Here is a 14,751-nt window from a genome sequence, read left to right on the forward strand (position 1 = left end):
GTGCCTTGTTTGGATTGTGGGCTTCCGAGGAGCTCGCACGGAAGAAAAAGGAACTACCCGACAAGCAGGTGCCGTGCTGCTGCTTATCTGCGTAGTCGCCAAGTGGATTGTAAACGGAAGGACATGAGCAGTGAGGATAAGTGCAGTCAAAACATAAACTGATATTTCTTTTATTTCCATTGACTTTTCACATCTACTATGTCCCAGAGTGCGAGAAATTGACACGGCCTCTGTTCGCATTATAATAGTATTACTATTTTTTTTTTTCTTTTTGAGGGCATCAAAACCTGGCTTCGCGTTAGATTCGTGGTCGCGTTATATTCGTGCAAATACGGTATTCGTACCAGTAGAAGGGGTGGCTTTTGCCGGCAGTAAATGTCCCAAAGTGTGCTTGAAGGTGAGGAATAACCTCCCTTTCCATCCAGCAAAGGCTGTGTACAGCACAAGCCGTGCTCTACGTGTTGACAGCCTTTGACACATTTGGCAACAAATCTAGTGACTCTAGCCGGTTATGATGAAGTCGTGTAGCCACACTTGCATTGATCACTTCACTTATAGAAGGCAAAGAAATACCTGTGCAGTAATTTTGTTCTTTTGCTGCAAAGGTGTTTCTTTTTTTCTTTTTTTTTGTGGTGCATGGTTTAGTCAATGGCTATTCTCGAAATAATAGACTTTTAGCATACGATTGGATATTGCGAAACATATCATCTTATGTGCCTATAAGCCTTTGTGCTGCATATCAGCGAGCCGGTATTTGTTTGCAACAGGTGTGGGCACAACGCCTGTGCTGAAACCAGATTTGTGTGAAGTGAAACGTCTGTGCTTGTTCTATGCCCAAAGCAGCGTCACTGAGGTGGCATGACACCAAGGCTGCAAACTGGTGTATATGCTTGTAAGGGCAGAGAAATATTTCTAGGCCAAAGCTATATTCATTATTGCTCTCATTATGATGCCAGCTGACTGGTTATGCCTTCGGTAAATAGAAAAAGAAACTTTGGGGTTTCAATCATTTATAGAGCTCTCTATAAAAGCCATTGGAAGAAGGTGTGTGACAAATATGCAAGTGCTGAAGATGTAATTGTTTATTTTTACATGAATAGGGCATGACGCTTATTGGAACATGTTAAGACATCAGTGCCTCCAAATTCAACGTGATGTGCCGCATGTTCCCAACAGGACCCACCTCGGCACCACCGGCAAAGAATTGCGACAGTGTTTGCATCACCAGACACTACAGGATGCATTTGGAGGAAATAATATATTAAAGTGCAGTACTTCTGGGTGAGCAGTCGAGCATGCATCCAACTTGATGAGTCTCGGAATAATTCACAAGGGAGAGCGGCGGTACCTGCGTTAGATTCGTAGAAAAGGGATCATGTGAGCTGATCTATGTTTGAATCGGACGAGGTGCCAGCTTTGAGGGAAACCCGTCTATTGTAATATCTTGAGAGGTAGAGCCCACCAAAAATCGATAGCAAATCGGATAAAAATAAGGGGTGGGCTAAATTTTGGTGTGCCGATATGTGGATGACACTTTCGTCATTTTAGATAAAGGTCATGCTAACGAAGTTCACCGAGAGTTAAACAGTGTTCACCCCACGATGCAGTTTTCTTGCGAGGCAGAACAGCAGGGCAAGTTGCCCTTCCTAGATGTATGTGTAATGAGGACAGGCGAACCGAACTACAGGATTTAAACGTATGTGTACCGCAAACCATGTGAAATAGATAATTGTTTGGATTTTTTGTACCATCACCCAGTGGAACACAAGAAATCAGTAGTGCGATCGTTTGTACGCAGATCAAATACCCCGTGCCATCTAACGAGCTCTATGGCGCAAATGAGATGATTCATTTACAGAAAGCTTTAAAGAAACGTCACTACCCAAAACGTTTTGTTGACGAGGTGAACAACCAAATGAAAGGAAATGTGCAACCGTGCGAAAGTGAAAGAAATAAGAATGTAGTGTGCATCCCCTATGTCAAAAGAGTCTCTGAACCTCTCAGTCGCACTTTGAGGCCCCTTGGCATTTGAATAGTTTACAAGCCATACAGTATTATTGGAAATTCCATTTCCAAACCAAAGGACCCAACCCCGGGGAACGTCCAGAGAGACGTTATCTACAAGATCCCCTGCAGTGACTTCCCAGTGTCTTACATTGGTGAAACCGGGCGGAGGAGAGAGACCAGACTCAAAGAACACAAGCGTGACGTCACGTACGCATCCCACGCGACGCGACTGAAGACTGAACTAGTGGATCATGCGTGGACAATTCTTTTGACTTTGCAGCCGGGACGACCTTGGCGAGGGAGGACAGATGGGGACTTTGGAAACTCCTAGAATCGCGGTTTGTCCGCAAGGACATAGTCATGTGTGACAAAGCCCGTGGCCCTATCCACGAAGCTTATACGGACATTCCTGATAAATAGCGTTGACTAGAGGTTGAACCTTGCATTTGCTTTGTAACTATTGAAGATGCCTCCCGCATGGAAGGCAAAACGTCTAATGAAATTGTTTTTTCTGTTGTGTCAAGTCGGTGCTCTTATTTTAATTATGACATCTCCCAGCTTTTAGAGTATTTTTGTTTCATAAAACAAAAGTTGAAGAAATACTACATAGTTTTAGATGTGGTGACTCTTAACACTTGTGGCTGCAGGAAGGGGATAGAACCAAAGACTGCTTACTGGTCCTTCCCAGTCAGCAATGTTCGCTTATATCCCGCTGTGGTTATGTTACACCGTTTTTCCCGAGGTCAGCATTGGCTAGGGTCCTGCAATTACTGGAAGTGGGCTATCTCGCAGTGTTTCTGGAGAAAATGGCAAATCATGGCAAAAATAGTTGTGGGTTATCTTTGCGTGTTGGGGCATCTCTGGGCAGCGACCCCGGAAGTGTATTCTACATGGGGGCAAGGGGGGGGGGGGGGGGGGGCGGGCTAGAGGTTGAAATAAAAAAAAAGGGGGGGGGGAATAAAAAAAATTTTAATTAAAAAAAAAAAAAAACAATTACAAATGCATCGAAACACCTATACGGTGTGTCCATACATTCAGTCTAGGACCAGTACGCCTCTTTAAAGTCATGAACATTCCAACCCGATATCGTTTCATGACCTCTACTTACTTTTTTTTTTTTCAATTCATCTATTTACTCCCATGTTACATATGGAGGCTTGAACAATAAAGCAAAACATACAACAAAGTAATCTTTGTGGTTAAAGTATTTAGGGCTCAACCCGCCTCGTCCACTCTCTTCTAATAACTGACCGAACTAACAGACTTTTGCATACAAATAATACAAGAAATAATTAAGACTAAATGTGATTGTAATATAGCAAACTATCATTTTGGGCACATTCACAAGCATCTCCCATGAAGATCAAGGAGGTATTTTCAAGCTACTCTCCTACGTGCTGTCTGTTTTAAGGGTAAAGTGTTTCAGTTAGTTTTGGAAAAGGTCTTGTTTCTTCTAAGTTCACAAAATTTAGAGCTTCGCAGCCATTTAGACGTATTACTCTAGGCAAGGGGTGGCCAGGCTGACCCGGCATAAAAGCCGCAAACAAAACCACCAACTTCCAATAATCGCCTGAAAAAAAAAACGGAGGGGGGGGGGTCCAAACTTTTTTTTAGAACATTAAATGAAACTTGAACTACTTTAGATCTATCCAAGTCAAAAGCAGTTCAAATGTGCGCATGTATGGTAGCAGTAGCACAGAACCAAACCGCAACCTGTCTCGATTTCTTTTTGGGGAAGCGCTCATGCGGCCGGGACGGAGGCGGGAAAAAAAGGGGGGGGGGGGGGGGGGGGAGGTGTTAGGTATACTATGAAGCCACGAGCCGCACTTTAACACGCAAAGAGCAACAGCTTGGCCACCCCTGCTCTAAGCCAAGAATAAAAAGTAATACCTATGAGGCTCGAAAAGAAAATTGCAGCGGTCATATTACTCGATGGCAGAAAAGGTGTCTTGCACTAGCAGATCAGACACGGGCTCCAGAGCAGTTGCTTGCAGTCACTGTCTCTCGAAATCTTAGCCAGCTTTTTGAAAAGCCTGTTAGTGGTTAGAAAGGAATGCTTCGAGAGGTTCACCGATATTTTGTTTTTGCGTCTTTTAAACTTGTCGCTTCGGAGGAAACTTTCCATATGGAACTACACTAAAAGACCAAATATATATATATATATATATATATATATATATATATATATATATATAAAGAATAATGTGTAGCATGTATGTTGCTTGTGTAGCCTTCGGCAACACTTCCTGGCCTTTCAACCCCCCACTATCATCCGTATAACGCGTCGAGGGTGCCCCAGTACAATAGAGGACTCCGTTGCCGTCCTTCCGTCTGGTTTCAATTAGAAGAAACCTCAAAGGGACCGCCAGCGTCGACAGCTTTGCTCCCTCCGACAAGGAGGGTGGGAGGCAACGCTTACAGTTTGTTGTTCTAGTGCAGTTTTTTACAAGGAGCTCACAAACGCCAGCTCGTCTAAAGAGGGTAACTTTGTGGCATCCCTGTTTCCCCGTTAAAAAAAGAAAAAAAGGGTGGGGGAGAGGGGGGGGGGGATGGCGCGACGTCAGAAAGCCAGGGCCCAGAGGCTGCTCTTTTGTTCAACTTTTAGGTGTGAGCTATTCTAAACTAAAACCGACTACCGTAATATCCCGAGTCATCGCCCATCCCCGAGCCATCGCCCACCCTTTTTTTGGGCCAATATCGATCTCCGAAAAAACACCGAGTCATCGCCCACCCCTTCAAATAACCCAGCGCGGACTCTGCGATCCTCAAACACTCATCCTACCCGAATGACGCGGCCGCGGACCTTACAGTTGGAGGACGTCCGTGACAAAGTACAGGGTGTCACAAAAGAAAATTTACACGGTCTTGTTTACCGCAAAAATAAACTATGCATCGCCGAACGCTCATTCTCCGCCCAAAGGTAGAGCTAGAGGTCACAACCAGATGCCAAAGTTTCAGCCCGATCCGATAACTTAATCAAAAGTTATAAGTGGTTTTCTGAAAAGTTCAATAGGAAAATGGAGCCCATTTTTGCCTGTTTTCGGTTTCTGGTGCCATAGAGCCCCATGTGTTTGAAAACTCCGTCGGCCGCCATTTTCACATTGAAATTTTCAGAAAACCACTTATAACTTTTGATTAAGTTATCGGATCGGGCTGAAACTTTGGCATCTGGTTGTGACCTCTAGCTCTCTACCTTTGGGCGGAGAAAGAGCGTTCGGCGATGCCTAGTTTATTTTTGCGGTAAAAAAGACCGTGTAAATTTTCTTTTGTGACACCCTGTAAAACGATGGAGGGAAAGACGCTTCTTTTTGTTTACGCATTTTTCGTGAGTGACCCCAAAGTGGTCGTGTATCCGTGCGCAAAGAAAACGATGGAGATAGCAAAATAAGAGTTTGTTTATGTAACCGCGGAGTGTTAGGTCAAAGTCTGTCTCCGCCGAAGTAAGGTCACCGCGAACCCGCTCCTTCTTCCCGCCCGTCCCGACCGCGGTTGTGCAATATTTTAGGCAAAGCCAACGCGTAAATAAAGCTTTGCTGGAACGCCCTACACAGACGTTTGCAGAGCGTCCCAACCGTGCATTGATAGCCCGCCGTGCACGGACGCACGTATGTACGCACCAAACAAGAAAGTTGCGCAAGCCCGACGCCAAAGTATTTGCCAACGCGACCGCCGGCTTTCCCGCTTTCCCAGCAATGCTAGCTCTTGGCCGCTTCTTTGTTCCGCTCGCTCGCTCGTTGCGCCTGGTCGGTTTTTCTATTTTCTTGTAGACTTTTCTTTTTTTACCAACTAGGATAACATAGTGGTGACTTTCTTTCACGGAACAAACGTTCGCGCTATATGCAGATCGGCGGTGTTTCTAGCGCGTATGCAAGCAACGGACTTCGCTATAGTGAAATATTCTTTCGTGAGCACTTTTTTTTTTTTTATAAAACAATGAAACTAAATTGAGTTTTGAGTTTGGTGTATCTCTTGTGCATCAGCGCTAGATACGCAGAAAAAAATAGGTGGTTTTTTCCGCTTTTTTTCAAGTGTTTGTGCTCACCTACCGAGACATGGCCCACCCCACTTTTTTAATGAATTTCAGGCGTTAGGGGGGTGGGCGATGACTCGGGATATTACGGTAGTATTTTTTTATTTTTTTTTCAAAATTTCCGGGGACCAGCAAAGGGCCGCCGCGGGGCCCTGGGCTGTAGCCCCCTCAGCGCGTACCTTAATTCGGCCATGGGGGAGAGGGAGGCCTTCAGCCAAATGCACGGGGGCTCAGCATATTGCCCAGCACCCCCTGGAAAATGACAGCGAGGGCTCAAGCCACCGTTGCCCCCCCGGTTCCAGGGTCCCTGTCTCTGGGGACATTACAATAGTAGTATCTGGATCTGCCATTTGTCTTAAATGCAAGCTTCTCTATATGTCTTTTAGCTCTTGATAAGCTTTGGGATTGTATATCTATCAGCACAGTATTATTTGGATGGATGTTTAATTAATCATGTAAAAGTTTTTTTTTTTTTTTTTTTTTTTTTTTTTTGTGAAAAGTAAGCAAGGCTATGGTGTTCCTTTCAAAGCTCTTCATGCTCTTGATATAAAAGTTGGCGCTTGGCAAAAGCATGGCTAGTGAATTGGTTCGCGAGACAAAAGGGACTCTAAAGCTTTTTCATTATTTTATTGGTAAACACAAATCTGTTGCAGTGGGCCTTTTTGCCAATGCTCACCTTAAGGTTCCATGCATTCTTCATGTGTACTGTGTGAGGGTGTACAGGATGTACAGCACCAGATATATATATAAGTGTGCGTCATTGGTGGTACACTCAAGAGAACATTGCTTGGCCGTTTTTGAAGACTTGGGAATGCAGAGTAAATTTTTGACTCCAGAGATTTTTTTCTGCAAAGTCCCTCTCATTGTAAGTTTTTTTTTTTTTAGATACACATCAAAATGTTTTTATTCCAGAGGTTATTTTCTGCAATATCCTTGTCATTGTCTTTTTTTTTTTTAGATGCATGTAAAAATTATTTACCTGGAGGTGTTACAGAAGCCGAGTTTCCCCGTGAGCTCGGAGTTTTTGAAATGCTTAAATGTGAACAATCAATTTTCTGCTTTTCTTTAAGAAAAGAAGTGTGTTTATTTATTGGTTTGTTTACATTGATAAATTGTTTTCGCATAGATGCCAAACTTTAATACATTCTCAACTGAACTTTTTCCTTGAAAATTCAGCGAAATGAAAAGAAACTGCTATTAATGTGTCCATGAAACAAGTATGAGATATGGTAAAAAAAAATTAAAAATGTTTACAATTCTCCCTAACGCCGAATTAGAGCACAGCTCTTGAGGAGGAGGAGGAGGGGAGGATATGCCCTACCCTCTGCTGTGCATCTCACATCCTGCTCATCTCCCATTCAGCAAAAACGTTTTCATTAAAGTTAGCGGAAAAATGTTTCCCACTAAATTTAGTGCGAAATTTTTCTGCTACATTTACGGGGGAAATTTCCCACTAAATTGATAGGGGAAAATCTTCCCACAAAATTTAGTGGGGAAATTTTTCCGCTGAATTTACCAGGGAAAGTTTCACACAAAATTTAGTGGATGAATTTTTTTCCGCTAAATATTGCAGGGAAATGTTTCCGGTAAATTTAGCGGGGAAATTTTTCTGCTCAATTTAGCAGGGGCTTTTTCCGCTAAATTAAGTTGGGAATTCTTTCCGCTAAATTTAGCAGGAAACTTTTTCTGCTATATCTATCGGGGAAACTTTCGTGCTAAATTTAGCGAGAAATTTTTTCTGCTCAATTTTGGGGGAAAATTTTACCCTCGTGACGTCACGTGTGACATCATTATGGGAAGCGTCCCATAATGCAACACGCGGTTATGCTGAAGGCGACGCCCGTCAACCTGGAAACGGGTGCCGAAGAGCTGCGCTCTAAAAGATTTTAGCATATCTACCGTCTGTGCCATGAGACGTACAGAGTCGGGCCGTATGAAGACTGGTCCTGTTTGTTGTTCTTGTGACTGTTTTTTGTGGGCGCCCCTGTTAGCACTTGTTTTTGCTACCATATGCCTTTGGTGCTCATGTCAGTGTGCCATGTTTTTTGGGTGTTGAAAAACGGTAAAATGCTTGCCTCACTCGAGCGACAGTATATTTTCAATTTATTATGTTCTCAACCTCGCAGGTCGATGCTGGCAACCATTGCAAGATCTGGCAAATGGCCCATTGTTGCTTTGCAGAGAGACTTCTTCCCACTGGCCAACTCACATTTTGGGATCATGCATTTTCCGTGCAGTGTTCTTATACCAGTCCAGCATCATAGAAATGAGTGTCTCATAGCATCAAATGGATCTCAGTTATTTAGATGAGGACAAGCTGTCGACCTACCTAACCGCATTCACCACCACTTTATTTTTGCAAAACAAAACAAGTGTGATGCAGTTGTCTTGCAATGCATGCTCTTGTCTGGTGCTTGAGGCTACAAGATGTCAGCAATTTGTTTTGTTAATTGCATTCTTGCACTGAAAGCAGTGCTTCAATACTCGAGTAGTGTACGATTTTTCATACATTTAAAGTGTCATTTTGTAGAACATTAATAGAATGAACGGATGTAACTACATGGTACCTCCACAGTACCATAGCATATACTGCTGCTTTATACGGCATAGCAATTCCACAGCCCAGAAAAGAGGCTCGCTTATTGTTTGCTTTTGCCTATTAGGATGTGAGATGAGTTGCTTCAATGAAAGATAAAGTACACATGAAAATTTGCTGCATGAATTGGCAATGCTCATCAATTTTTTATTAACTTGAAGTGTGATATCACATGACCTTAATAACAGGCTTTCGCAATGCTTTAATTGTTCTTTGCCGAGTTCTCTTTCTTATATGAACACGAGTCGAACCGCTTGTTTTGTATGCGCTACTTTCCCCTGAAGGCAGTGCAGACTTGTCAAGCTTATCTTATGTTTACACCTTGACATTGGATTTTCGTTGTCTGACTTTCCTTGCCTCATTTCTCTGATCTCCTCAACAGTGCTGGCCGAAGCAGCCTTCCGGGACGATGGGGACAGCGAGAGCGACTCCTCTTCCCCAAGAAGCGAACTGGTTAAGTTGCAACCCAGGAAGCGGCCACGATATGAGGGCATGTACACCTGCAAGTTCTGCCCTTACGGCAGTCGTAAAATAAGTCATGTCATCGAGCATGAAAGGATGCACACAGGCGAGAAGCCTTTCCACTGCTCTGTGTGTGAGAGAGCGTTTGCTTTAGCTCATCACTTACAAGATCATATGAGGACCCACACGGGGGAGAAACCATTTCGTTGTGAGGTTTGCCAGAAGGCGTTCTCCAGAAGTTATGTCCTGATGGTTCACGAAAGAGTCCATACGGGCGAGAAACCATACAAGTGTGGCACCTGTGGGAAAGAATTTTCACACAAATCCAGCTTGTTGTTTCACGAGAGATGTCAGGGTGGGGAGCGGCCTTACAAGTGTGATGCCTGTGGGAATACGTATACACAGCGTTGCTATTTAAACAGCCATCGGAAAAGAGTGCACAAGTGAGGGATCTGCGTCATGCAATATCTGGAGGTATGGAAGAATTCTTTCATGTTTCACCGTTCGCTTCACTGCCTGTCTCTGGTCTGTTTAAAGGAAGTAGAGAAATCGTTGCACATTTATCATCTCTAAACATTATCATTTGCAATTAGGCAATAGGTGCAATACTGTTATGTAGCATTTATTGTTTCATACGGTTTGGCAGCTTTTAACTTTGTGATTGTTTTTGTTTTATGACGTATAGAGCCACTTTTAATTGTTCATTTTGAATGGATGAGGAGCATTGCGACTTAGTAAGGCACTTTGAATTATTTGTCTAGATTTTTGTGACGACATTTTGAAGAGCGACTCCTCCGAAGTTCTTTGGATATTCATGCATTGTTAACCTAGTTCTTCCACTTTGCTCCAAGTTGAATTGCCTGAAGTTGTAAAAAGAAATGTGTCAGTTACTGTCCCTCGTTCTTTGTGGATTCAGTGAATCACAAATAAACTACTTTCCTCTACTAGGCATTGCCTTACTGCCTCGCTGCTGTTGATGAGCATTCTACAAACAATGAGCAATACCAATGTAAGCTTTGATTTCAACCTTTTTTTGGGACTTGATCAATCTTTGCCAGCTGACAGTGGGAGTATGCTTGGTGATGTCACCGCTGGACCATTCGCATCAAATTTATTTTTGCTCCGCTACACTGCTGTTTATTACAATAGAGGTGTGAATGTTTAAGCATTTTACTGTCAGTTTAAATAGCATACTGTTCGGTTTGCTACTCGCCTCAAACACACAATATCCTTGGAAAATCTGGAGCATTTCTCATTTTCGCGGTCAGTTTGGGCGTTTTGTACAACCAAGTTGAGGTCGCTAAGTGCTTGTGCACTGTAAAGAAGCACCACCTATAGGTAGACTGCATTCCTGCATATCTGACTTTCGCGCAGTGCATCCTTGCACTAGACTCTAAAGGATTAATTTTTATGTTGAGTTGCTCGTTTTGTTGCTGCTTCTATATAGCCCTAAAACTATTCAAGTTCACAAGCTCTGGTTCAAATTACTAAAAGGGCTGGATCACTGCGAAAAGGAGTGCTTGAGAGTACTATCAGTGAGTGTGATCATTACTTGAAAAATATAATGGATTACAATTACAAATTACTGAGGCTCAAATGTAAGTGATAACCATTACAAATTTCTTTTGCTGAAAAGTAACGGATCACTTTACTCGTTATGTTAGAAATTACGTTCACATTACTTTTACCGGACACTTGTCAAGAAACCAATAAAAACAATGTTGATGTTTTCAAAAATGTTCTGCAATACTACTTTCCATTTCTCATATTCAGGAAAAGATAAAAAAATGTGATAGAAAGAGGCAGAACCTACTCAGCATTGTCTTCTTTATCTTTGTTTTTTGCATATCTGTATAGGCCTTGCACATTTTTATTGTGGTTCTAGTGACCAGTTTTTAAAAAAAGTGTTTTATTTTAGGCTACTCTCTTCACAATGTTTTTTTTTATTTTGCTGAACTTGCTAGCTATACGCTGTTAAATCGCCTACTCATATTGCTTTACCTTATGTGTTGTGTTCATTAAAAGTAATGAGTAATTTAAGGGGGCACATCCTAGGAGGGTCAACTTTTGAACCCTTGGCTTAACATTAATGAAATTTACAGGGTAGGCTGGTGGTCATGCTAAAGGGTGCATAACAAATTTTCATGTCTCGGTTAAGCGGGAAGGAAATTAGGGCAGCTTTTATCAGCAACACGCCTACATTGTTTAGTTAATCTATCGTCGGAAAACTATAACAATAGTCAAGATTTTTATTCGCTAGATATGTAGCAGAATGCCTAGGAGGTGGGGCTATGGAAAGCTTTTTGTAAAAGTTCATTTATTTCTATCAATTTTCTCTTTTGCAAAATTGGTCAACTTTTTGGTCTTCTTTGTCTTCGACAAAATGTCAACATTTTTTTTATAGAAGGCACTGTAAAGTGACAAAAACATTCCATAGCCGCATTCCTCATTAAATTTCAGTCAGGAAAAGCGAAGAACAAGCCTTGTCTGTATTGCCATTATCAAACGATAGGTTGACTAAAATGGAATTTATACCAAAAAGTGGAATGGAGAAGAATGTGTTCAAAGTGCTCCAAACCCTACCTTTTTTTTAGCTTTGGTGGACAGAAAATAATTTATAAAAAATTAGCTATGCAGTGTAAACTAGTGAAAATTTCTGAAAATACTTTTTAGATGTTGGGGGATGTAAATATGTAATTTTTAAAAATCAACGTTTTTTGCAGAATTTATTTTTTCTGGGCAGTGTCCCCCCTTAAGTAACCCGTTAGCAATAATTGTAATGAAATTACATTGCAAATTGCTGCTAAGAAAATAACTTGACAGTTAGAAATTACTTTAAAAAGTAACAGATTATAAGTAACCTGTTACCTGTGACGGATTACATCCCAAGCCTGAATATAGTTATCGGCATGGTCATTTTGCCTCATAGTAATGAAACAAACTGCACCGACTTTACGTTACGGCTATAATACTTGAATTTGAGTCATTTTTTCTGCAATACAGGAGAGGTATCAGCTATGCCAAGTTGGCATTCCTGCCAGCTTGGCATCACTGATAACGTCTCATGCATGGGAGACGAAACGTCTCATTAAATTGTTATATTTGTTATGTAAAGTCGGTGGTGTTGGTTTCATGGTGAGTCGCGGTTTATGGAATATTTTTTACAACCATTGTGACCTTAAGAAGTTTAGGAAACATCACATTTTGTGCTATCAGATTTTTCATACTAGCATCTTAGTGGAATACTATTTATTTTATGTTTTACAATGGCTCATCTTTTCTCTGCTACACTAGTCATTTCGAAAGAAAAAGAATGCACCTTGTCAGAATAGTCGTGCTGGCGTATCTGGTGCTTGCAAACGACTGGACAGCTAGCCGAATGTTTGGGAAAATCCTACTGCCTGTTCTGAAATGTTTACTGACAAGGCATGGTACAAAACAGGAAAATCAGAGAATGATTTTCATGTCCCTTGAATTTTAACAAAAGATTTAGTGGAATGAATAGGGATGAAGTTTTATGCTTGGCCTAAGGTAACTTCAGATGGGCAAGTCACTATATAGCAAAAGAAAGCTAAAAATAGCATTCGTTTGCTTTGCTATAGCAAAGGAATGCTTGAGGTCAACCTCTGCAGGTACTGGTTCGGGCCAATAGCATGGAACTATGTCAGCGTTGAATCCTTTCTGAATGCAGATTGATCGAATTCTCTTGATCACTTGTTTGAAAAGTGAATGTTTCTTTGTGCCCATGTCAGCTTCGAAGTTTGGCAATATTTTGTTGCCTCAATGTGCAGCAGACTAATCGGTCTATCTGTTTAGAACTTGGCATTTGAGATTTGGACAAAATGTTGTTTTTGTGCAGATTGCCATTAGTGTGCTGTTTTGTGTACCGTGAAATATATTTTTTTCATGTATGTATATGCACATGTGATTGCATGTGAGGAATCTGGTTGATTTCTTTTTTTTTTAATGCATGTCTCGTTTGTGTTTTCTATTGTGAATTATTCTGTTCCTCTAAATTTATTCTGCATGACAAACTCCTTCCTTCTTGCTGAGGTGCAGATAAAGAAATTTCAGCAATCCTTCAGTTTGAGTTTTGTGCAGCTGCAGCCTTATCTGAGAATGTATTTTATATTGAGTCACACGCGTGGAATGATATTCTCTAACAACTGGTACAAGTTTTTAACAGTTTTTTTATTAAATAAATTCAAACAAATTTAAAGAATTTAATGAAATATTTCTGGTTCCGGAGACATTTTGATACCGTATCTCTTCATTTCGAGACCTCGGATCCTCAGAGGCTGTTTTGATTTTATGTCTAATAAACTTTTGTTGCTGAATTAAGAACTGTTTCGACTGTTTTTTTTAGAAGTATTTATTTTACTTAAACGTCAAACTACAAAGTCTTAATATGTATAAAAAAAGTAATTTGTGTTTGTAAGTGTGTGTTTGCAAAAAAGACAGTTGCACAGGTCTGTGTCGGACTAAATGAAAGTCCATAAAACTGGTGCTGACATTTGATCTGCCAAAGCTCATACAGACCTTGAGTCCTCGAGTTGTCTGAAAATAATAGTTGATTTCCAAATAAATGTTTGATTTTTGCTTAAGGGATTGCTACTCGCTTTCCGAATTTCGCAGCTGCAACTCTAAAGGCCCGTTCACACTTGCGACTTGGGACAGTCGCTGGGGCGACTAGCGACAAGCGACTGGCGACCACCAGTGTTCACACCTGATTGAGCGACCGACGAGTCGCCAGGCTCGCTTCTCGGACGCTCTCGTTCTGTATGAGGTTCCACGCACAGGCTCCACGGGAGCCGTCGTCTGTCGTCGTCTACCCGCCCGTTAGTTTTCGCTTTCCCCCAGCCGTCGCTTTTGGTTCCCTTTAAAAGATAAACCGAAAGGTTGACCGGTTGACATTTAATGTAATGGATCTCTTTGACGGATTGAGTGAAGAGGAAGAGGTTGTAGCCATCCTATCGTCTGTAGCACTGTCTGCGCTGACGACAGGGATACCGACGAGAAAAAAGCGGCGATGGTGCATCGCCGCTTTGCCGTGTTTGCGCTCTCGCGAAGTCGCCGGCCACGCAAGCCGCCTCCTTCCTGAGCTTCGAGCGCGCGATCTGGATTACTACAGAGAGTGAGTGATGCTCTTTAGATGCAATTACGTGCCTATCATAGATGATCAAATTGATATTTCATCTGAGCTTCATCAGAATGCCGCCGCGGACCTTCGACACTCTGCTAGAGCTGTTGGCTGACAGGATCAGCAAGAACACCCGCTACAGGAAGGCAATTGACCCCTCTGCTCGTCTGGCCATGACGTTGAGGTGAGGTATCGTTACAGAAAGGGTGAAGTCACATGAAGGGTATGTGAGGACGGAGAGGTATTAGGAGCTGTGCCTGATGTGTCACAGGTGCACAGTAGCATACAACATTATGAGCAAATAAACGCCAGCAGAAATGTGCGCTGGGCTTAAAGTCTCCCACCGGTGTGTGTGTGTGTGTGTGTGGGGGGGGGGGGGGGGGGGGGGGAGGTAGGTAAGGGTAGCGGGCCATATTTTGACAAGCAGCTGGTTGCCTTTAATAACGTGCACAGGCAGCCAAACGCTGACATAGCGAGCGTTTGGCTGACTGTCACGTAGTGCTAGAAAAATTAATA

General features: G+C 42.2%; 1 protein-coding gene across 1 annotated transcript; it reads left to right on the forward strand.

The window, feature by feature from the left end:
- Nucleotides 1–8,944: 8,944 nt before the first annotated feature.
- LOC121837570 (zinc finger protein 112-like) lies at nucleotides 8,945–9,685 on the forward strand. Its single transcript, XM_042293213.1, is given in 2 exon segments — nucleotides 8,945–8,976; nucleotides 8,978–9,685. Coding segments are annotated over 2 exon segments (597 nt in total). The 3' UTR covers nucleotides 9,543–9,685.
- Nucleotides 9,686–14,751: the final 5,066 nt, after the last annotated feature.

The sequence above is a fragment of the Ixodes scapularis genome, unplaced genomic scaffold (genome assembly GCF_016920785.2).
Source record: "Ixodes scapularis isolate PalLabHiFi unplaced genomic scaffold, ASM1692078v2 PGA_scaffold4__175_contigs__length_147842914, whole genome shotgun sequence".
Lineage (NCBI taxonomy): Eukaryota > Metazoa > Arthropoda > Arachnida > Ixodida > Ixodidae > Ixodes > Ixodes scapularis.